Source organism: Curcuma longa, chromosome 11 (assembly GCF_044706935.1).
Source record: "Curcuma longa cultivar G26 ecotype Majalengka, Jawa Barat chromosome 11, ITB_CL_G26_1.1, whole genome shotgun sequence".
NCBI lineage: Eukaryota > Viridiplantae > Streptophyta > Magnoliopsida > Zingiberales > Zingiberaceae > Curcuma > Curcuma longa.
The window spans coordinates 12,600,621-12,619,225 of NC_133871.1; the positions used below are offsets into that span (position 1 = coordinate 12,600,621).

The 18,605-nt window shown below is 36.1% G+C and overlaps 3 protein-coding genes across 4 annotated transcripts; 2 read left to right on the forward strand and 1 right to left on the reverse strand.

The window, feature by feature from the left end:
- Window positions 1–364: 364 nt before the first annotated feature.
- Window positions 365–10,525, reverse strand: LOC141837140 (meiosis-specific protein PAIR3-like). The gene is made up of 9 exons (XM_074724595.1): window positions 10,499–10,525; window positions 5,232–6,947; window positions 4,956–5,100; window positions 2,505–2,565; window positions 2,262–2,411; window positions 2,142–2,200; window positions 1,821–1,955; window positions 594–685; window positions 365–436 (listed from the first exon to the last, which is right to left on the reverse strand). Exons 1-9 carry the CDS (start codon window positions 10,523–10,525, stop codon window positions 365–367), a joined length of 2,457 nt encoding a protein of 818 aa, XP_074580696.1.
- On the forward strand, window positions 10,459–12,999 carry LOC141838837 (29 kDa ribonucleoprotein A, chloroplastic-like). The gene is made up of 4 exons (XM_074726430.1): window positions 10,459–10,904; window positions 11,002–11,103; window positions 12,143–12,439; window positions 12,734–12,999. Exons 1-4 carry the CDS (start codon window positions 10,524–10,526, stop codon window positions 12,794–12,796), a joined length of 843 nt encoding a protein of 280 aa, XP_074582531.1. The 5' UTR covers window positions 10,459–10,523; the 3' UTR covers window positions 12,797–12,999.
- Window positions 13,000–13,507: 508 nt separating this feature from the next.
- Window positions 13,508–18,108, forward strand: LOC141839617 (cystathionine gamma-synthase 1, chloroplastic-like). 2 transcript variants are annotated; one of them, XM_074727405.1, is made up of 11 exons: window positions 13,508–14,044; window positions 14,353–14,456; window positions 14,556–14,629; window positions 14,707–14,875; window positions 14,992–15,051; window positions 15,156–15,359; window positions 15,429–15,515; window positions 15,743–15,850; window positions 16,962–17,057; window positions 17,140–17,258; window positions 17,816–18,108. In XM_074727405.1, exons 1-11 carry the CDS (start codon window positions 13,549–13,551, stop codon window positions 17,940–17,942), a joined length of 1,644 nt encoding a protein of 547 aa, XP_074583506.1. In that variant the 5' UTR covers window positions 13,508–13,548; the 3' UTR covers window positions 17,943–18,108. The 2 variants fall into 2 exon arrangements, with proteins under 2 accessions (XP_074583506.1, XP_074583507.1); XM_074727406.1 differs by lacking the exon at window positions 17,816–18,108 and adding an exon at window positions 17,630–17,704.
- Window positions 18,109–18,605: the final 497 nt, after the last annotated feature.

The following is an 18,605-nucleotide window of genomic DNA, read 5'->3' on the forward strand; positions in this document are numbered from 1 at the left end:
AAAATAAGATGATTAGGGAATAGATTAAAGTGGAAGCCAAATATAAGTAAAGAAGAGTTAATCTCGCATCATTAATGAATTAAACACATTTGATCCTATGTACCTGTATGAGTTGTAGTGTCTGCATTTGTTGAGATTTTGTGCTCACATTTCGAATTGGAAATATCTAATGTGTTCGTCTAAACTGTATTTCAACTATAGAATGGATAAACAATCTACTGCAGTAGCTTAATAAGAAAGGTCTGAAAAATCTGCTCCGAAAGATTCTGAAAAAAAGAAAGGTGCCTCGAGATTTCCTCACCAAACCCTCCATTTAGTAATAGCAGAAGGGATCCTGTCATCTATCTGCTTCTCGTGTGCATGTTCAATTGACTGAAATTTCTGACATCCACTCCTTCACTATGAGACTTAATCCGTTCATGTGTTTGTTGGCTTCCTGCGAAAATAAAAAATGGCCATGCATTCGTGTTTGTGAATCTGAGTTTTGCAGATGGAAAACTGATTATTAGCTCTAGCGCAAGTTCAACACAAAAGAACAAGATGTTATCAAGCATCGTATAGTGTGATGCCGCCAAATAAGAAGAATAACTCACCTGGTGGATTGCAGCTAATTTTGTTTCTGCATCATGTAATTGAGATTCTATTTCTTCTTGGACTTGCAGTAGAAATTTTCTATGTGCAGCCTCTGCTCGTATACAAGAAGAAATGTACAATTAAAAATGAAAGAGGAAACTTAGAATATAAAAATTCGTATAGACATGTACGCGAACTAGCAGGATGATGCTAAATGTGTTTCTGTTAGAGCATCCACATTGGTGGGTGTTATAATACCCACCATCTCATCAAAAAATGTGGGATCCACATGCCACATATACATCATATTAACACATCCATTCTCTCACATTCGTTTTAACAACCACCTTCATTATTTGTGGGACCCGTTAATTCCTCTCTACTGCTTGTGGTGGGCCATAGCCATTAAAAAAATAAATAAAAAAAGACAAATGAACGCGTACTGAGCTTGTGGTGGGCCATAGGCATTAAAAAAATAAAAAAAAAAACACCATTGAACGCGTTCATTGAATTGAACGCGTTCATGGCTTTGTGTGGGCCCCACCCAAATAATTATTGCGCTACACTGGTTTTAACGTTCATCGAACGTTATAACACTCCATGAACCCACCAATGCAGATGCTCTAAGCATGTTAAGGAAAGCACGTGATCACTATTTTGAACTAAGAAATAACAGAAGCACATTATTTCTCAGATATTTTAGCTGTGTGATTCATAATCTTATTGATGGAAAATGTTTGAAGCCACAAAAGTGTATGATAAGCAAGGGCGGAGCCACGCTTATAATTACCTGAGCTAGAGCCCGGGGGGTCCAACGGCGACGAGAAGAAAAAAAACTTGAATTTAAGGAGAGAAAAAAAATTTAAGAACTAGCCCAGGGTATATCGTCGGTGTAATCCAAGAGTTCGAATCAGTCCAGGTAAATCACTCGGGGTGGCTCTGCCATTGATGACAAGAGGTTAAAATGTCTCCCTTCATGGCAGCTAAACAACACCTTCAGGATCACTGTAATTGGCAGGAAAGACTCGCAATTGTAGAACGTATTTACCTTCTATGAAGTAACAAAAGAAAGAACAATTCCAAGTTCAAACAACAATATCTTATGCACCATCCAACGCTTAGTCTACAATGAGCATCGAGTGGAAGGTCTTTTTAAACTTCAAATGTTAGTCATTCTATCTATTGCAAATATGGGATTTCAGCTAAACAGCAAACAACTTATTAAGCTTTTTTAGTAAAATACTTACTTTGCCGATCCAAACCAACTTTTAGCTCGGCCTTATATGCTTCAATTTCCTCAATAGTATTCTTGCAGCCTAGGAGGTGTTGACCAACCTCTTCCTTAAATGTGTTATGTATGAACCTAAGTCTTTCATTTTGCTCTGTACCACTTCAAGGAATCAATTCAGGAATGAAGAAAGGAAGACAAGAAAACAAAGCATCATGAGAAAACTTGAATTTGAATCTCAATAAGAAAAGAAATGAAAAGATAATTTGTGAAACAGAAGAACACTAAAGTTGGTTCGGGAAATCTTAGTTTAGATCATCAAATGAAGTCTTAATTATACCATCAAATTTTGACTCCATGGATTTCATTTTTGATTTGCCAATGTTGAGAAAATTCCCTCTGCAAAGAGTAAACATGATGAGAACTTCACCAATAAATATATTTAAATGTAAAAACTTACAGGTCTTCTTCTATAAGAGACTGAGCACGTTCCAACTGTGAATGTATTTTTTCTCCAGCAGCTGAGAGTATCTCAGATCTTGTTTTGGAAATTTGTGACCTTAACTTGAATTTGAATTCCTTCAGAACTGATGCCAATTGGCACATAACACTTGTATCCAGGAAAATTTGGGAAAATGCATGAGCAAAATATATATAAAAAATAACCAAATAATCAAACATTTGGTACTAGAAATTATTATACCTAGCTAAGCTGCCCTCTGGATGATTCGGGACTTTATATGCTACAGTAAGTTCATCAGTTTCTAAATTACAGTGAAGAGGGAGATTGGTTATGGAACCTAGTTAATAAAGATATGAAACCAACTTACTTGAGATGTCAGAAGCAAGGTTAATTTGACATAATGTTTTCCCTTCCAAAGTGTGTTCTCTTTTCCTTTGACAAAATCCAATAAGAGATTTAGGAAGATTATCAGCATGTGACGACCACTCTTCAGATGATTGGTAACCTGCAAATGGATTGCAACAGCTCTTTTTGTAGTAGAAAGAAGTATGACAAAAGTTACCAAAATTACAAATTGTAAAATCATAAACTAAATAACAGTGTTTTTTATATTTCGCAAAGACCGATTGTTGCTTCTTAAAAGGTAAAATTTACTACAATATCCCAAGCGCTTAGACAAGTACACTGTACTTTTCTACCCTTTCAATTCACCAGAACTAAATGGAACTATGTCTATTTAGTTCAACTCAAAAAATATGATTTCATTTGATTTTTTATTAAATTGGTTTGATGTTGGTTTGATTTAATGAATTGATTACACAATTGTTAAGGTTTGGGTTTCTTTTTTGAAAATTAGTTTGAACCTAAAAAACAAATATAATTTATAGTGTTTTCATATATTCGCAAAAACTAATGTATAGTATTATTCTTTACATTTTCACTAAAGAGTAAAAAATATATTTAAACCTTTAATTTCTCAATTACTATATGTGATGAATAACTTAAATTATATACAAACTATTCTTTGTTACCAATCTTGATGTTTCTTATAACTGACATTTAAAACTTTAGTTGTAAATATGAATTTTATAGTGTCAATGCTACAAAATATGTTTCATAGAAAAAAGAATAGTATGCTAATTTGGTTTAAACCAAACTAATCTGATAATTTCAATTGATGTTAGTTCAGTTTGAACCCTTATTCGCTTTGGTTTGGTTTGAAAGAAAAAACTAAAGATAAAGGACTTGGTTCATCTTTATTTGGTTTGGTTCTTTGAACCAATGGATGCTCCAATTGCACATTCTATGTATTTGATCACCAACAAGTTCCTAACTAAACATACCAAGTTGTTCAGGTAGAATATTTAAAATATGCAATGGATCTTAAAGACCACCAACTTATAATCTTACTCATGTAATTACGTCACAACAACTAAAGAGGTTAGGGCTTTAGCATATGGTCAAAATATGCAGCCTTGTACAAACAATCTTCTATTGCAATTATATGCTAGGCACAAGTCTTAACTCATAATCAACAGCCAGCAAGCGCTCTCCAGAATGTAGCATGTAAAACTATGTGGGCTTTTTCAGGCTAGCATAACCCATTCAGTATTTGTGTGATCTTGTATTACGTATTCAAATGAGAGAGACAATGTTAAGGAAGAAAGCATAAGAATGAAAAGGTAACAATAACAACAACTAAGCCTTATCCCATGTGGGGTTGGCTATATAGATCGCCATTAGACTCTATCCCCTATTATATCATCATCTATATTTAAATAAATTTTATCTTATCAGAAAATAATAATGAAAAGTTAAAATGGAATATTCCTTGCTACCTAGTAGATCCTTAAACGTCAATCCGAAGAACAAATTAATAAATAATTCAAGCTAAGAACTTGGATGTTTAGGTTCAAACAGAGCTGCAGATAATCGTCATGGAACAGATATTGGTATATAGTACCAATATCTGTGAGGGACTCCTGATACATGACTCAGAATAATGAGTAGGAACAGACAGTCAGACATCAAACTGTATCCACTATAAAAGGAAAGAAAAACAAGTAGATACTTAAAACTTCATGTTTGAAGTCTCTGCAACTATATTCGAGGTGATTTTTCCAACTAAACTCTCAAGTATATACTGCTCAAGTAATCTGTATTCTGAAAATATTGACAAAAAAACAGCCTTTTTCAAAAAGTAAATATTTGTTTCTGTTAAAACAAAAAACCAACTCAATCTTGTTAATTATTTTCAAATAAAAGGGCTTACAAGTTACAACCGAGGAGAAAAGGAAATAAAGGCTAAAAGATCCAACCTATGCCTTTTCTTTTGATTGGGTTAACATACGTTCCTCTAGTATCAGGAAATTATCTGCATCAAGTGATCTGAAACTTCTTTTAAGAGATAAGGATATCAATAGAACCTAACTTCTCAGATATGGTAAAAGAACATATCAGAAAACAACCATGTCATTTCCACTAGTGTGGAACACTATTGACTTTGGATCTGCATCAATCAGCACACTATCCACTTTAAACATGTGAGCATGCAATCATCAGTAATTGTTAATCAAGTTGCAATATGCAATAAATATTATCTTGATGGTTTCTCATTTAAGATAAGTAAAAGGTAAGTAATCACAATGGAATTAGAAATCATGATCAAAATTATAGAATAAAGTTAACCACCTTTATTAGAAAAATCACTTGCTTCAGAGCTTCTAGCATCATGTTTACTGGTTGAAGTTAGAAAAGTCTGTCTTGGGGATTTTCTTTTTTCTGCATGATGTGGAAACAACAATTTCTCTGAATTGTTCATCTCTCTGCTTTCATCCTAAAGAACATTAAGGCAGGCCAAGGGGAATATGAGAAAATTCTAGGCTTGGTGTGCATTATTGCAATAGAAACAAATTCAATATTCCAGAGTGATCTGAAGAACTTGGTAAAAATAAAGATTAAGGATACCGAAAATGAAGGAATTGAATTCAAATTATCTGAATTTGATCTAGAAAATGTTCTCAATGCAATTGTTCCGTGAGATGCCATAGGAGTGCAAATGTCCTCACTGAGTTGTTCGCTTTTTGATGGACTTGTGCCCATTGCAAAAGTTGGGCTCTGGAAATTACTAAATGGCATGGGAAATTTCTCCATAGATGGACAATCATTCCCTTCTTGCAGATGAACTGGCACTTGATTCTTATAATGAGCCCCTGAATACCTATTGCACTTATGTGAATCAGAATGTACTTGAGATTCTACATTGTTTCTTACAGGTGGAATGACCAAAGCATTAGTTGCTTCAGAATGTAAGTGATGATTCTCATTTGTATGTTTGTTTGATGTTTGGAAGTTGTATGATTCATTCTGAAATGGTAGAGGAGAGGGCCCTGTTCTCTTGCTCTTTGGTGCCACGTTGTCAGAAGGTAACATTGTTTTCTCCGTGAATTCCAAATTCTTGGCCAAAAGCATTTTCTTAGGTATCTGGACTTTCTGATGCTCAAATGTCTTCCTTTTCTTCTTGCTCCTTTTCCTGTTGCAACCATTAATATGTTGGTCCGAACATACTGCTTTCGCACCCTCTTCATCAAAAGTAAAGATATTGTTTTCTCCCATCTTCAGTTTAGATGCTGAGCTGGAAGAGGACGGTAGCATCTTCCTGCACTTTGTCCCCTCTCTTAACTTCTGAGGTATTATAAATGGAGTTTTCCTTCCTTTTAAATGACATGTGATTGGTTCTTTTATGACTCCATTTGGACTCTCTGAATCAGTTTCAATAGTATCTGAGTTATGTTTGGCTTTAACGAATTTTTCTTCTAGCAGATCCCCTCTTTTATTTCTATTAAGTGCCTCTTCCTCTACATATTTTGGTGTTTTCATAATCTGCTCAGTCATTGAAGGCATAGCAAATTGATCCTTGCCAGGTTCCTTTCTATCTTCAGGATTTGGGAAGTTCATATTCTGTTTGCACTGTGAATTCTTACCAAGTATCTCCCACAAATTCATTCTCAGTGTTTCATTGTTGCACTTATCCACTTCCTTTGGTTGTCCACGACCCATATTGTCGTGTAGCATTTGTATTTCTTGTATGGAAGTAAATACTTCTTTTCTTCCAGTTTTTGCACCCATCTGTAGGCTCTTCCCAGAAGCAACAGATGCAATTTTCTTATGCACTGCATTCTCTGACTCGAGTACTGAAGCTTGGTTTGAAAAAGAAGTAATGTTCTGTGAAGTGGGTGTTAGTAAAGATTTTTTGAAGAAACAAGCAGATGATTTTTCAGCTTCATTTGTCTCAACTCCTTTGGGAACAACAAACTCTACATTCTTGAGCATAACTTTTTCAGTATTTATTTCTTCAATATGCTCAGGAAACAATTTACCTGCCAGCATGGTTGGGGTCTCATAAGATATTTTTGTACATAAATTTTTTGAAGCCTTGGAATCACTGTTCGTCAGAATTCCATCTGGCTTGGATGTCTCAAAAAACCAAGATTCCTTGTTTTCTTTTGCAGTGCTCTCCTGTGATGACCTTCCCTTGAATTCAGGCATAGCAATCCTCTTTGCATTTGTTGCTTCAGACACCAGAGTTGGGCACTTATCGACAGTAATCCCAATGGATATTTTTCGAAATCGACTAGAATCATGATGGTTGCTGCTTAAGCTCCGACAGCCACTTGATCCAGCCTAATGATGTCAATTGACACTTGAATTGATCAAATAGTCAAATAAACAAGCTAATTTGTCTCAAAATATTTAAGAAGAAAAAACTTTGCCATTGAAGAAACTATAAAGCTGCAAAAACAATCCTATAGCATGCTGCTCTATTTCTGCATTTAGAAGAAAAACAATGTGGAGAGTGATAAGTTTTTTTTCTCCAGGCATGCATCTCGATATTTTATATATTCATTTTTAAAAAAACTAGAAACTTATTGCCTCTGCGACGTTAGTAATTTAGAATCATCACCTTCAAAAATTTATAAGTCATTCATCCTCTGCTTGTATTTACTTACCTTACTTTACTGTACACAAGTCTGCCAAGCCAGAGGCCTACTCTATCTGTTCCAAAGTTCAATCTACTGTATAAATAACAGCAATCCACTTCACTAACATGCTGTTCAGCCTTGAAAGTATCGGTAGATTGGTACTTCAATAGCTTGCCTTCCACCAAAATGAAAAAGTCCCTAACTCATACTAATTATTATATCCTTAACTAGCAAGCATAATGCCATTTAAAACACAGTTGAGGTGCTTACAACCATCAATTAACAAGAAAGATTACCATCTTTAGTTACATGATATCAATGACCATTTTACAGCTAATGTGCACTCATCAAATAGTTGCATCAGGCAATAGAAACACAACAGATAATAACTAGTCTCATCTAGTATAACACGATTGCAACATTGTTCTAGGTACAAGAGTTTGGACTTTTAAAAACTCAAAGTGTCTCATCTTATAGGTTGGCGTGAAACCACACATTAGAATTTGATTAAACATAGCTGTAAATGTGAAACACATTCAACATGTTCCACATATATGTGAATCCAGGTATTATTATCAAAACCAAAGAACTATGATACAATTTCTCAGCAATGCAATCAAACAATGGTAAGAAAATTCACCATCAATTGCAAATTTACCAGCAAGAAATAAAAAAAATAGAATGAAAACAACAAAAATATTGAGCAGCATCTAGCTATAAGAACAAAGTGTGACGAGTAAAGTAATCTTTCACCATGAATATAAAAACCTCAACTAATTTTCCAAAGCCATTCCTATAGATCTTCTGGTGTTTTCAAATCTATTGTGAATTATTTCCTTCCAAAACTTAATCAAGGATAAATTGAAAATATGAGATGCAAAGCGCGATTCAGTAACAGGGGGTCAAAAACAAAAATCATTAGCGATGATTCTAAAGCTAGGACTCGAGAAACCTTGAATTATGAGGTCCTATACCTTCACAAGGAACTAAAATCTCTGTATAGAGATTAAATTGGTGAAGACGGGAACAATTATGCAAATCCTAAATCAGTCTTGAAGTAGAACTAACACCAATGTGGAAAAAATCTAGATCAAGGTCGATAGACATCCAGAATATCTAGAATAAGGGAAAAAAGTTGAATTCAACCATGGATTCCATGAAGATCAGCAATCTAGGAGCCAAGCGCGGCTGATCTACAATGATCGGATGCATCGAATCCATAGAGAAGGAAAAAAGAAAAGGGAGGGGAAGAGATCACACACACCGGCTTCATCGATCGCGGATCCTGAAACCCTTGGATCACGAGCTTGTTCTCCTCCGCCTACTCCTCTAGGCTCTACCTCGAGTCAAATGCAATCTTATAACTCTTGGGGCTGGTTTCCCTCCAAAATGACTCGTCTAATCCCAATGGATTTATACAACGGGCTTCGTTTAGTTACTGCTCGTATACCTGGACCGGGCCGGTTAACGGCCCGATTCTATTGGACCTAATTGGACCTAACTCAAATACGAAGTCAAACCTTCTCCCAAAAGAATTCTTAGGGTTAATAAGTAGAGAAATAAATAAATAATTCAATTGAAGAATATATATAGGGATGTCTTGCGCCGTTGCGCGGGCTACCGCGTGTGACATCCATCCACAGTTGAGTGCGTTCAGTCGCGGTCGCTGCGCACATAGCATATTAGATCAGTTCGTATATGAAAAGTGATGTCTTGCATGCTCTCCTGTGCACAACATCCATCCTCGACTAAGTGCGTGGGGGTATCCGGATCACTTCTAAGTATCTTGACTCGCCCCTGACGCACACATAGTCGCAGACGTTGTGCGCATGGGAAGACACGCAACATATCAGATTGATATATGAAAAGCGATATCCTGTGTGCTCTCTCGTGCGTGGCATCCATATGTGACTAAGTGCGTGGAGTGACCAGATCATTTTTGGGCCCCCAACTTGTCCCCATATGCACTCAGTCGCAGACACTGTGTGCATGGGAAGGCATGCAACATAGCAACATATCAAATCGATATATGAGAAGTGATGTCTTGCGCACTCTCTTGTGCGTGACATCCATCCAAGTGTGTGAAGCGCTTAAATCACTTCTGAGCTCTCCGACTTGTCCCCATGCACACTCAGTCAAGGACATTGTATACATGGAAAGGCGCTCAACATATCAAATAGGTATATGAAGTGATGCCCTACGTGTTCTCTTGTGCATGACATCCATGTGACTAAGTGCGTGAATTCATAGACACCTATTGATGTGATAAATTAATTCACTATTTTAAAATTTTTTTAGGATTTAAAATTTAGAATTTAGGGTTTTAAAGTTTAGAGATGAGATTTTATCTAAATTTTATTTTTAATTCTCGGATAAATGAAGGGAGAATTTAAAAATAATAATAATAGGAGTCCATGGATTACTCATAGATGAGCAAGTAGGGTAACATAACTGTACAATCTTATTATATGTTCACTCATCCATGGACAACCATGGGCACCTATTGATGTGGTAATTCACTCAGTAGTTTTTTTTTTTAAATTTAAGATTTAGAGTTTAGAAATGAGATTTTGTTCAAATTTGATTTTCAATTCCCATGTAAAGGAAGTAAAAAATTAAAAAAAAAAACAATTTTAACAGTAGATGTTCATGGATTATTCATAGATGGACGAGTAAGATAATATATATATATATATATATATATATATATATATATGATATATTACACATTTTAACATTATTTTATTTATTTAAAATTTAATATATATATATATGTTATATATTTTAATATTTTTTAATTTATTTAAGATTAAAACTTTAAAGTATATAATTTAAATTTAAAATATAGTAATATTTTTTTAAAAAATAATAATTTATATTAGAGATTCAAGAGGTATGCAATATAGGATGTGCAATATATCAAACTCTAATATATATAGAATTTAGATATCTTACCCGGTAGTGTATCATTGTCTGTTGACAGTATTTTTTTTATTTTTTATTTTTTATTTTTATTTTTTTATTTATGATTAAATTATTTAAAATTTTACTTTTAAAATTTAAGAGAATTATATTATTAAATATAAAAATATATTTATATATATAAACTGATTTTGATCAAAATTATATGATATGGTGACAAATATCTATTATACAGAATCGTAAATAGCGGACAACTCCAAGGCCTTGGTCTCTCAAGACCTATAATCTCTTATTCCTCATATTATCTCCTGCTCGCTCTCACTCTCCCACCTTATCAACACCCAAGCCCCAATCCATGGCGGCTTCCTCCTCCCTCTTCCCTTCCCTTTCCTGCCAAGTCCACACCGTCTCCTCCACCAAGCCTCGGACCTTGGCTCTTGTCACCTCCTCACTTTCCTCATCCCAACCGACATCCTTCGCCCGCATCAAAATATCCTCTTTTCCTTCTTATACCTTGCCTCCTCTCCTGAGAAAGGCGCCGCCTTTGGGCTCGGGGATCGTCCCCAAGGTCGCAGTGTCGTCGGATTTGGATAAAGAAGAGGATTTTGAGTTTTCGGATGCGCAGGCGGGGTTCTCGCCTGATTTGAAGCTCTTTGTTGGGAACCTCCCGTTCGGCGTCGATAGTTCCCAGCTTGCTGGTCTCTTTCAGCAGGCCGGAAATGTTGAGATGGTTGAGGTAGGATCGAGGATTTATTTTAACCGACTCAGCTTGCTAGGTTTTTGGGCCCAGTGATAACGTTTAATATTATGCAATTTGTTACAATAATTTACAGGTTATATATGACAAGATAACTGGAAAGAGCAGAGGATTTGGGTTCGTGACCATGTCTACCATCGAAGAGGCTGAAATAGCTGCTCAACAGTTCAATGGTTATGTAAGTGGATTTAGTAAACTTCACTATGACACCATGTGTAAAGTTCCCAATGTTTGAAGTTCTTCTAAATAGAGATTATAAATGTGATGTTTGAAGTTCTTCTAAATAGAGATCATAAATGTGATGTTTGAAGTAAAACAGGTGGTGCCTTCATGTGTCTGAAACAATGTCCTAGAGATGGTGCAACTTAACTAGTTTCTTCCTTAAGTTTGTAACTGAGAATAGTTGATGCAACTGCCATATGATCCATACGTAGTTAGCCTTCTAATCTATGGAAAAATTGAGTTACATAAATCAGAGTTATCTTGCAGATATGATGATTTGTTTCTGTAGCTAGTAAATGGGTTCTCATTCTTAATACAATAGTGTGGGCATTACGAATACCTAAATTGAATGAACATGATGTGATAAAGTGTATCATACGGTGAAGCAATCTGAAAAACAACTGACAAACTTTGTCTGATTCTAGAATTCAGAATACCCATCTAATTGAGAATGTTTTGTTGGCATCATTGTTTTATTGGGGTATGGTAGTCTATTAATGATGTTTCTGTACTGGCATTTTCACTTGCAGTCTAAGTTTGTAGGCGAGAGTACATTTTTCTTCGTTATTGTTTTCTCCTTTTTGTTCTTAAAATCGCCAATCTTCCCCACAGTAAACTAGTGATGCAGAAACCACTTGTCAGTCTCAGTGATATAATGGATAAGTTGGTCTTTCACCATCTAGCTTGTCAAACACTTGCCCTTCACTATATTGTTGGATGAAAAATGCGTAAAATCACTTAGATATTGGTGTTCCAACTTAAGTTATGTTTGTGTGAATTTTTCATTGTCTTTGTGTTTGTCGAGCTTGATTCCCTAAAAAGTAGCAAGTGGTGCGTATATTGTCACTTTTTTACTTCTCATTTTACGTCATCCAATTAATGGTTCTTTTGGCCTGTTCACCCCTCATGGAAATTGTCTTTGCTTTTGCCTGCTTGCAAGAGTTGGAACGAAAAAGTTCAGTAAGTAACTACTTGTAATTTCTGTAATCCAACAGACACTTGAAGGGAGGTCATTGAGGGTGAACTCAGGACCACCTCCTCGAAGAGATGAATTCCCATCTAAAGGATTCCGAGCTAGAACAAATCCTGAAGCTGCAAACAGAGTATATGTAGGCAATCTTTCATGGGGCGTTGATAATTTGGCTCTCGAAACTCTTTTCAGTCGACAAGGGAAGGTCTTAGAGGCCAGAGTCATTTATGATAGAGAAAGTGGCAGATCAAGAGGCTTCGGCTTTGTTACTTACAGCTCCGCGGAGGAGGTTGATAATGCTATAACAACACTTAACGGCGCTGTAAGCCACTCCACCTTCTATTTATCACCTCATGAAATAGTCATTTCTCTGGCAACCTGATAGATTGTCTACTTAATTATACTTTGAGGATGATTTGCTCTTTATTTTACACACAAGATCCTTCTGTTGCCTTTGAATCTGATGGAATCTTACAAGAAGAATATTGGTACTAGTGCTCCATAACTAATTAGACATTCTTGATCTCGAAGGACTTCTGTGCACTTGAACTTGTTCAGCTACTGGTTTGGACTACAAAACCTATCAGATTAAGACTCATCTTCATTTTCTGTGCAGGACCTGGATGGAAGATCTATTCGAGTTACAGTGGCAGAACCAAGGCCAAGCCGCGAGTTTTGATTTCGTTTCGATGCTTATGGCTTCAACTCTGTGGTCTGTGGTGTGCAGTGATGAACAGTTCATTGCCTGTTAATTTCATTTGGAAGCTTTGCCAAAGAGTAGCGTTTGTTTTTGGCCATTTCACATGCTTATTCTTGGGCAAAAACTAAGATGATGTTTTATTTTTCAATTAAAGTCATATCAATATCTCGTTTTTAATTAAAGTTAAATGAGTATATTTAACTTCAACAGTGTGAAATATCTAGTTAGTAATTAGTTTTTATAATTTTTATATAGTGTGATTCGATAATGTTTATTTAAAATATTATTTTTGTCATGTGCAAATTTATTTACTTTCGGATTTGAATTTCATTAATCCCAATTGCATAATTTTACCCGCATAACCCATGAGGTAGTGGCGGGCGCTCTACCGATTATTGTCGCACATTTATGCGGTGATGGCGACCTCACTGATCTCTATGCTCACTTGATACGCTGACGCATTAATGCACCCACGTCGTTTTTTAGTTCGCCGACATGCGGGTCCCACTTGTGTCGTCGTCTTTCAGTAGGAAAGTCATTGGCAATCTCTGCCACTACTCACGTCACGAAATTGAGATCTGATCGCCCCCGTTAACTAAGTCGTGTCTTGCGTCGCGTGGCAAGTCGTGTCCATCCGGATTATAAAGAGGGAGAGTGTGGGCGATTGAGGTAATTTCCCTTACCCTTCGTTCATTGAGTTGGGTGGGTTGCTTTGCTTCGCCGCCCCTTCAATGGCCGTATCCTCCGCCTTCTGCCCCTCTTCGCTCGCCTCAGTCGTGGCCTCCGCGGGGGACCGCGGATCGGCCGACTCCGGCGCGCGCCCTCGATTCGAGAAGACGGCATCCGCCTCCTTCCTGCGTGGCAGCGGATCTCCACGCGTCTCCGGCCTGCCGACCTCCCTGATCTTGCGGTTTCCTCCTAATTTTGTGCGCCAGCTGAGCACCAAGGCCCGACGGAACTGCAGCAACATTGGTGTCGCGCAGATCGTGGCGGCTTCGTGGTCGAATGGTTCGCCGTCGTTCGATGCCCCTCGGTCCGTGTTCTCTGCGGACGCTGTTGTGGCCACTGAGGCCGAGGGCGAGAACTCCAACGCCGTTGGCGGTGGAGGAGTCGGAAGTAGTTTTGTAGAGTCGCAGATTCTGGCGCCAGGGAAACCGAAGGTCTCCCCTGCCGCCGCAAAGGTTGCAGCGTCGCTCAGCTCCGATGGAAGTCTTGCGGTTCATGCTGGTGAGCGATCTGTCTTATTTGAACTTTGATCTCTCGTTTCTTTTCCTCTTCTTTTCACGATCTATGATTTTTTGTGCTAAAAGTTGGATTTTTTTACTTGTAAAAAAGTGAGATTCTCATTCTAAATACTTGACCTTTTTTTTCTCTGAAAACATATTCTCTTTTGTAGCCATAAAAAAATAGGGAGAGATTGTGCCAGAAAAAGGTTTTTTGAAACATTCAAGTACACTTTATTCCTATACAATTGATGTTACTTTGCTTAAGATATTTGATTTTCTAGTTTGATGGTTTTCTAATTTTCTAATTAGGTGAGAGGTATGGACGCGGCATAACCACAGATGGAATTACCACCCCGATTGTTAATACGTCTGCTTACTGGTTCAACAACTCAGATGAGCTGATTGATTTTAAGGTATGCCTTAAACTCATTACTGATGGCCAAAATAACTTTTCCAGTTCTTTGTTCATTTTTGTAATCTTAGACTCTCGATTTTGCCTTTTATTTTTGTAGGAAAAGAGGCATGCTAGTTTTGAGTATGGCAGGTACGGAAATCCCACTACACAGGCGTTGGAGGAGAAGATGAGGTCAGTAGCGCTTATTCCTAAGAGATACACCCCTGAAAATAGCTTGCATTTTGATTACTGTTTCTTTGCTCGAGCAGTGCCCTGGAAGTGGCTGAATCCACTGTGTTTGTGTCATCTGGCATGTATGCTAGTGTCGCTTTGTTTTCTGCTCTTGTTCCTGCTGGTGGGCATATTGTGATCACTACTGACTGTTATAGAAAGACCGGAATCTTCATTAAGAATGAACTTCCTAAAATGGGAATTTCGGTATCCTTCAAGTCTTTGCATTTTTCTGTACCTGTTTGAATGGCTTCATTGTTCATGGCTATGACTACCTTTATTGTCCTGATGCATGTCTCTGACATGTTATTTTCTAAATATAGGTCACTGTTATTGATCCTGCAGATGTTGATTCCCTGAAAAGTGCACTGGATCAAAATAATGTGAGAAAACAATGCTCTTGACTTTCTTTGTATTTACTCATATCATTTCTGCTCTATGACAATCTCTTATTGCACTGCAATCAGTAAGTGTTTGTCGCGTACAGGTATCTCTTTTCTTTTCAGAATCTCCAACAAATCCATTCCTCCGATGTGTTGATATTGAATTGGTTTCACAACTTTGCCACAACAAAGGAGCCATAGTTTGCATTGATAGTACATTTGCTTCACCAATCAATCAGAAGGCATTAAACTTGGGTGCTGATCTAGTTTTGCATTCTGCTACAAAATTTATAGCTGGTCATAATGATGTAAGAAAAATGTCTAAGAATTGTTTTCATTCAGATCTGTGTTGGTTTTGAGAATACTTTCTTGTCTAGGTTCTTGGTGGTTGCATCAGTGGTTCAGAGGAACTTATCTCCAAAATTCGTCTGTATCATCATGTTATTGGTGGTGTTCTCAATCCTGTAAGTGATATCGTTCTGACCTGATTCTTGTGCTTTTTGAAGTCAATTGCAAGTTTCATGCATTAAAATCTAAGAGAACATTTACTACTAATGAAACTGATCCGTTATGAATTATATGATTCATAATTTACAAACTTGTCAAACTATCAATTATTGCATGCTTATATATTTACAAGTAAATGTTTGGGACATCTAAAATCACTCAACTGATGAAATACTATTTCCAGAATGCCGCATATCTAATTCTTCGAGGCATGAAGACGCTGCATCTTCGTGTAGATAACCAGAATAAGACAGCACTTAGGATGGCCCAATTTTTAGAGGAACATCCCAAGGTATGCACAATAACCTCTTACCTTTTGCATGCTTGGAAAACTATTTTCTGGTTTGTTGGATGCTGTGATCATTATTGTTATATTAATTATATTAAAGGGTGTAGTTTTACCCTTCCTGTGCCACATGGCACTCTCAAGGAAGAAGAAGCTATATAGCCTTCTTCTTTAAATATTTTTAAAAATTAAAATTATAAAAAATGAAGGAGCTTAAAAAGAATCTAAAAACTAATTTTTATTTTTTAAAGAAACATATTGTCTTCCATTATTTTTTTTAAAACTAAAAGTAAAAAAAATATTGTTTTTGTTATTTAATAAAAATAATATAAAAAATGTTCTTTTATATATATGTGAACTGTTAGTATTTTTTGTGGGCTTATTGTTTTAACAGTGAATAATTACCTCTTCACTACAGACAACATGGCATCAAATCTACTTCGTCTCTCATTGATTTTTCTCGTATATTAAGTGGATAATAAAAATAGTTGTGACAGTTGGATCTCACAGTGTCGATATTTGTATCCTAGTCCCAGTAATATACCTCTTTTGCTGATTTTCTCTTTTCTTCTCAATTTTGTTTCCCATTTGTCATCTATCATCTCACAATATAACCATTTACCTTTATATACGCATAATAAATTCTTGTTACCTGTGAATATTGTCCACCACTACCTTCCTGCCATTTTCCTTTTCTGCTCATGCATATGATTTGAGCATTCAACCTTTATTAGGTCCAATATGAAGGCACTCATTAAGCTTTCTTTCAAAATTTCATATCTGATGAAATGTGAAAATTGATTTACTAATTTAGTAGATTTGCCCGAAATTTAGGAAACCAATCAAAACTTGAAACACACACAATGGGCTCAGTAGTTCATTACATACTTATGTGCTACTATTTGCTGGGATGGGAAAAATATGAGAAGTGACCCAGCAATGTGATCAAGATTCATGAGTAAATATAACTTTCAGTCTTTTCATGCCATTTTATTGTTCTGACAATAAGTCGATGGATCACAAAAAAAGAAGTGTAGCGCACAGGAGGACCAACTAATTGGTTGTACTTATGCATGCTTGCTTCCTTTCTCAATGACCTAACATACTATTTTTCCAGATAGTCCGAGTCTATTATCCAGGCTTGCCAAGTCATCCAGAACATCACATTGCCAAGCGTCAAATGACTGGTTTTGGTGGCGTTGTCAGTTTCGAGGTAAGGTCCTTGAGTTTTTATTTTGCATCACCAGCATATGTAAATTCATATAATGTTTAACATGGTTGCATCTATGATACAGGTGGCTGGAGATCTGGAGACTACTAAGAAGTTTGTTGATTCTTTAAAAGTACCATATATTGCCCCTTCATTTGGAGGTTGTGAGAGTATAGTAGACCAGCCTGCCATCATGTCCTACTGGTAATATTCTGTTGAAGAGCTACTAGAATCTGGCATACAAATAGGAAAATTTCAGTATCATCCATGAAGTATGAATCACTATCTTGGCTTCTAAATTAGAAAAGCCACAGTTTGTAATGTTAAAAACAAGTTCAAAAAACTGGAAAGTCAATCACTTAGTTCAATGAATCAATGAGTGGAAATAGAAGAGGTTGAGGGGGACAAAAGAAAATAATAATTAATTTAATCGATTTAAATATTACTAGTGATATAGTATGTGGATAGGGTCTTAAATAATGGAGACAAACACAGCTTAATGACGACAATGCTAAGTCATTCTAGTTGGCTATCTTGATTTTGGAGCTTATTCTAGACTGATTTTCTTGGTCCAGGCAGGTTTTCCAAGTTCTGGGTAAGTGTTAAATTGACGTCCCTTTAGATGTTTGCTGCCGAAACAATGTGAGGCCAAACTGTAGTTATGAACATCTAGTCTCTTTTTTTTTTTTCTCTTTTGGAAAAGTATATCAGAAATGTATCATGAATAATTCTGAGTCTTCTGACTTATCCACTCTGCGCAGGGACATCAGTGGACCAGAAAGGGTATCCAAGTATGGGATCAAGGACAATCTGGTCAGGTTCAGTTTTGGCATTGAGGGTTTCGAGGATCTGAAGGCTGACATTCATCAGGCATTGGAAAAACTTTAATTGGCTTGCGTACACTGCGTTGTGAACCTGATGAAACCATTGTGTGCTAGTTCTACGTTTTGGTTTTCAATGTTATTTTTAGCCGCATTTTCTTTTTGTCTTGTTTAATGACCATGTCGAATTGTTTGTTTTGTATTGCATTTGCATAAGGCCTTTCTCCTTTGAATTTGGTACTGATATGCAGCAGTGCTTCTTCTGAAATGATGCTGTAGGGTTCAAAAGAAAAATCGGTAACTTACTAAATCGCGTAGGTAAAATTTTGTAATACTTAAAAATATGTATTTAATTTTTCATATTTATTAAAATATGTATCTGTTTTTAATTATATTTTTTGTTTTATGAATATTGATGCTGCATTCTCAGATTGATAATTTGATATAATTTTTTAGATTTGAATTTCATAATTTAGATTGAGAGTTGTATAATTTAAATTCAGAGGTGTGGATTTTTAAAATTTTCATAATTTTTAAATAATTTAATATAAATTCATTAAAGTATCAACAGGCTTAAAATTAGTTGATGGTTTTATAATATTTAAAAATTTAAAATCTAAACATTCTTTGAATCCGGAGAGGTATATATATATATATATATATATATATATATTCAAAAATGCTATGCTGCGTAATATGTGTTGTGCGACACCCGTGATTCACGGTTGCT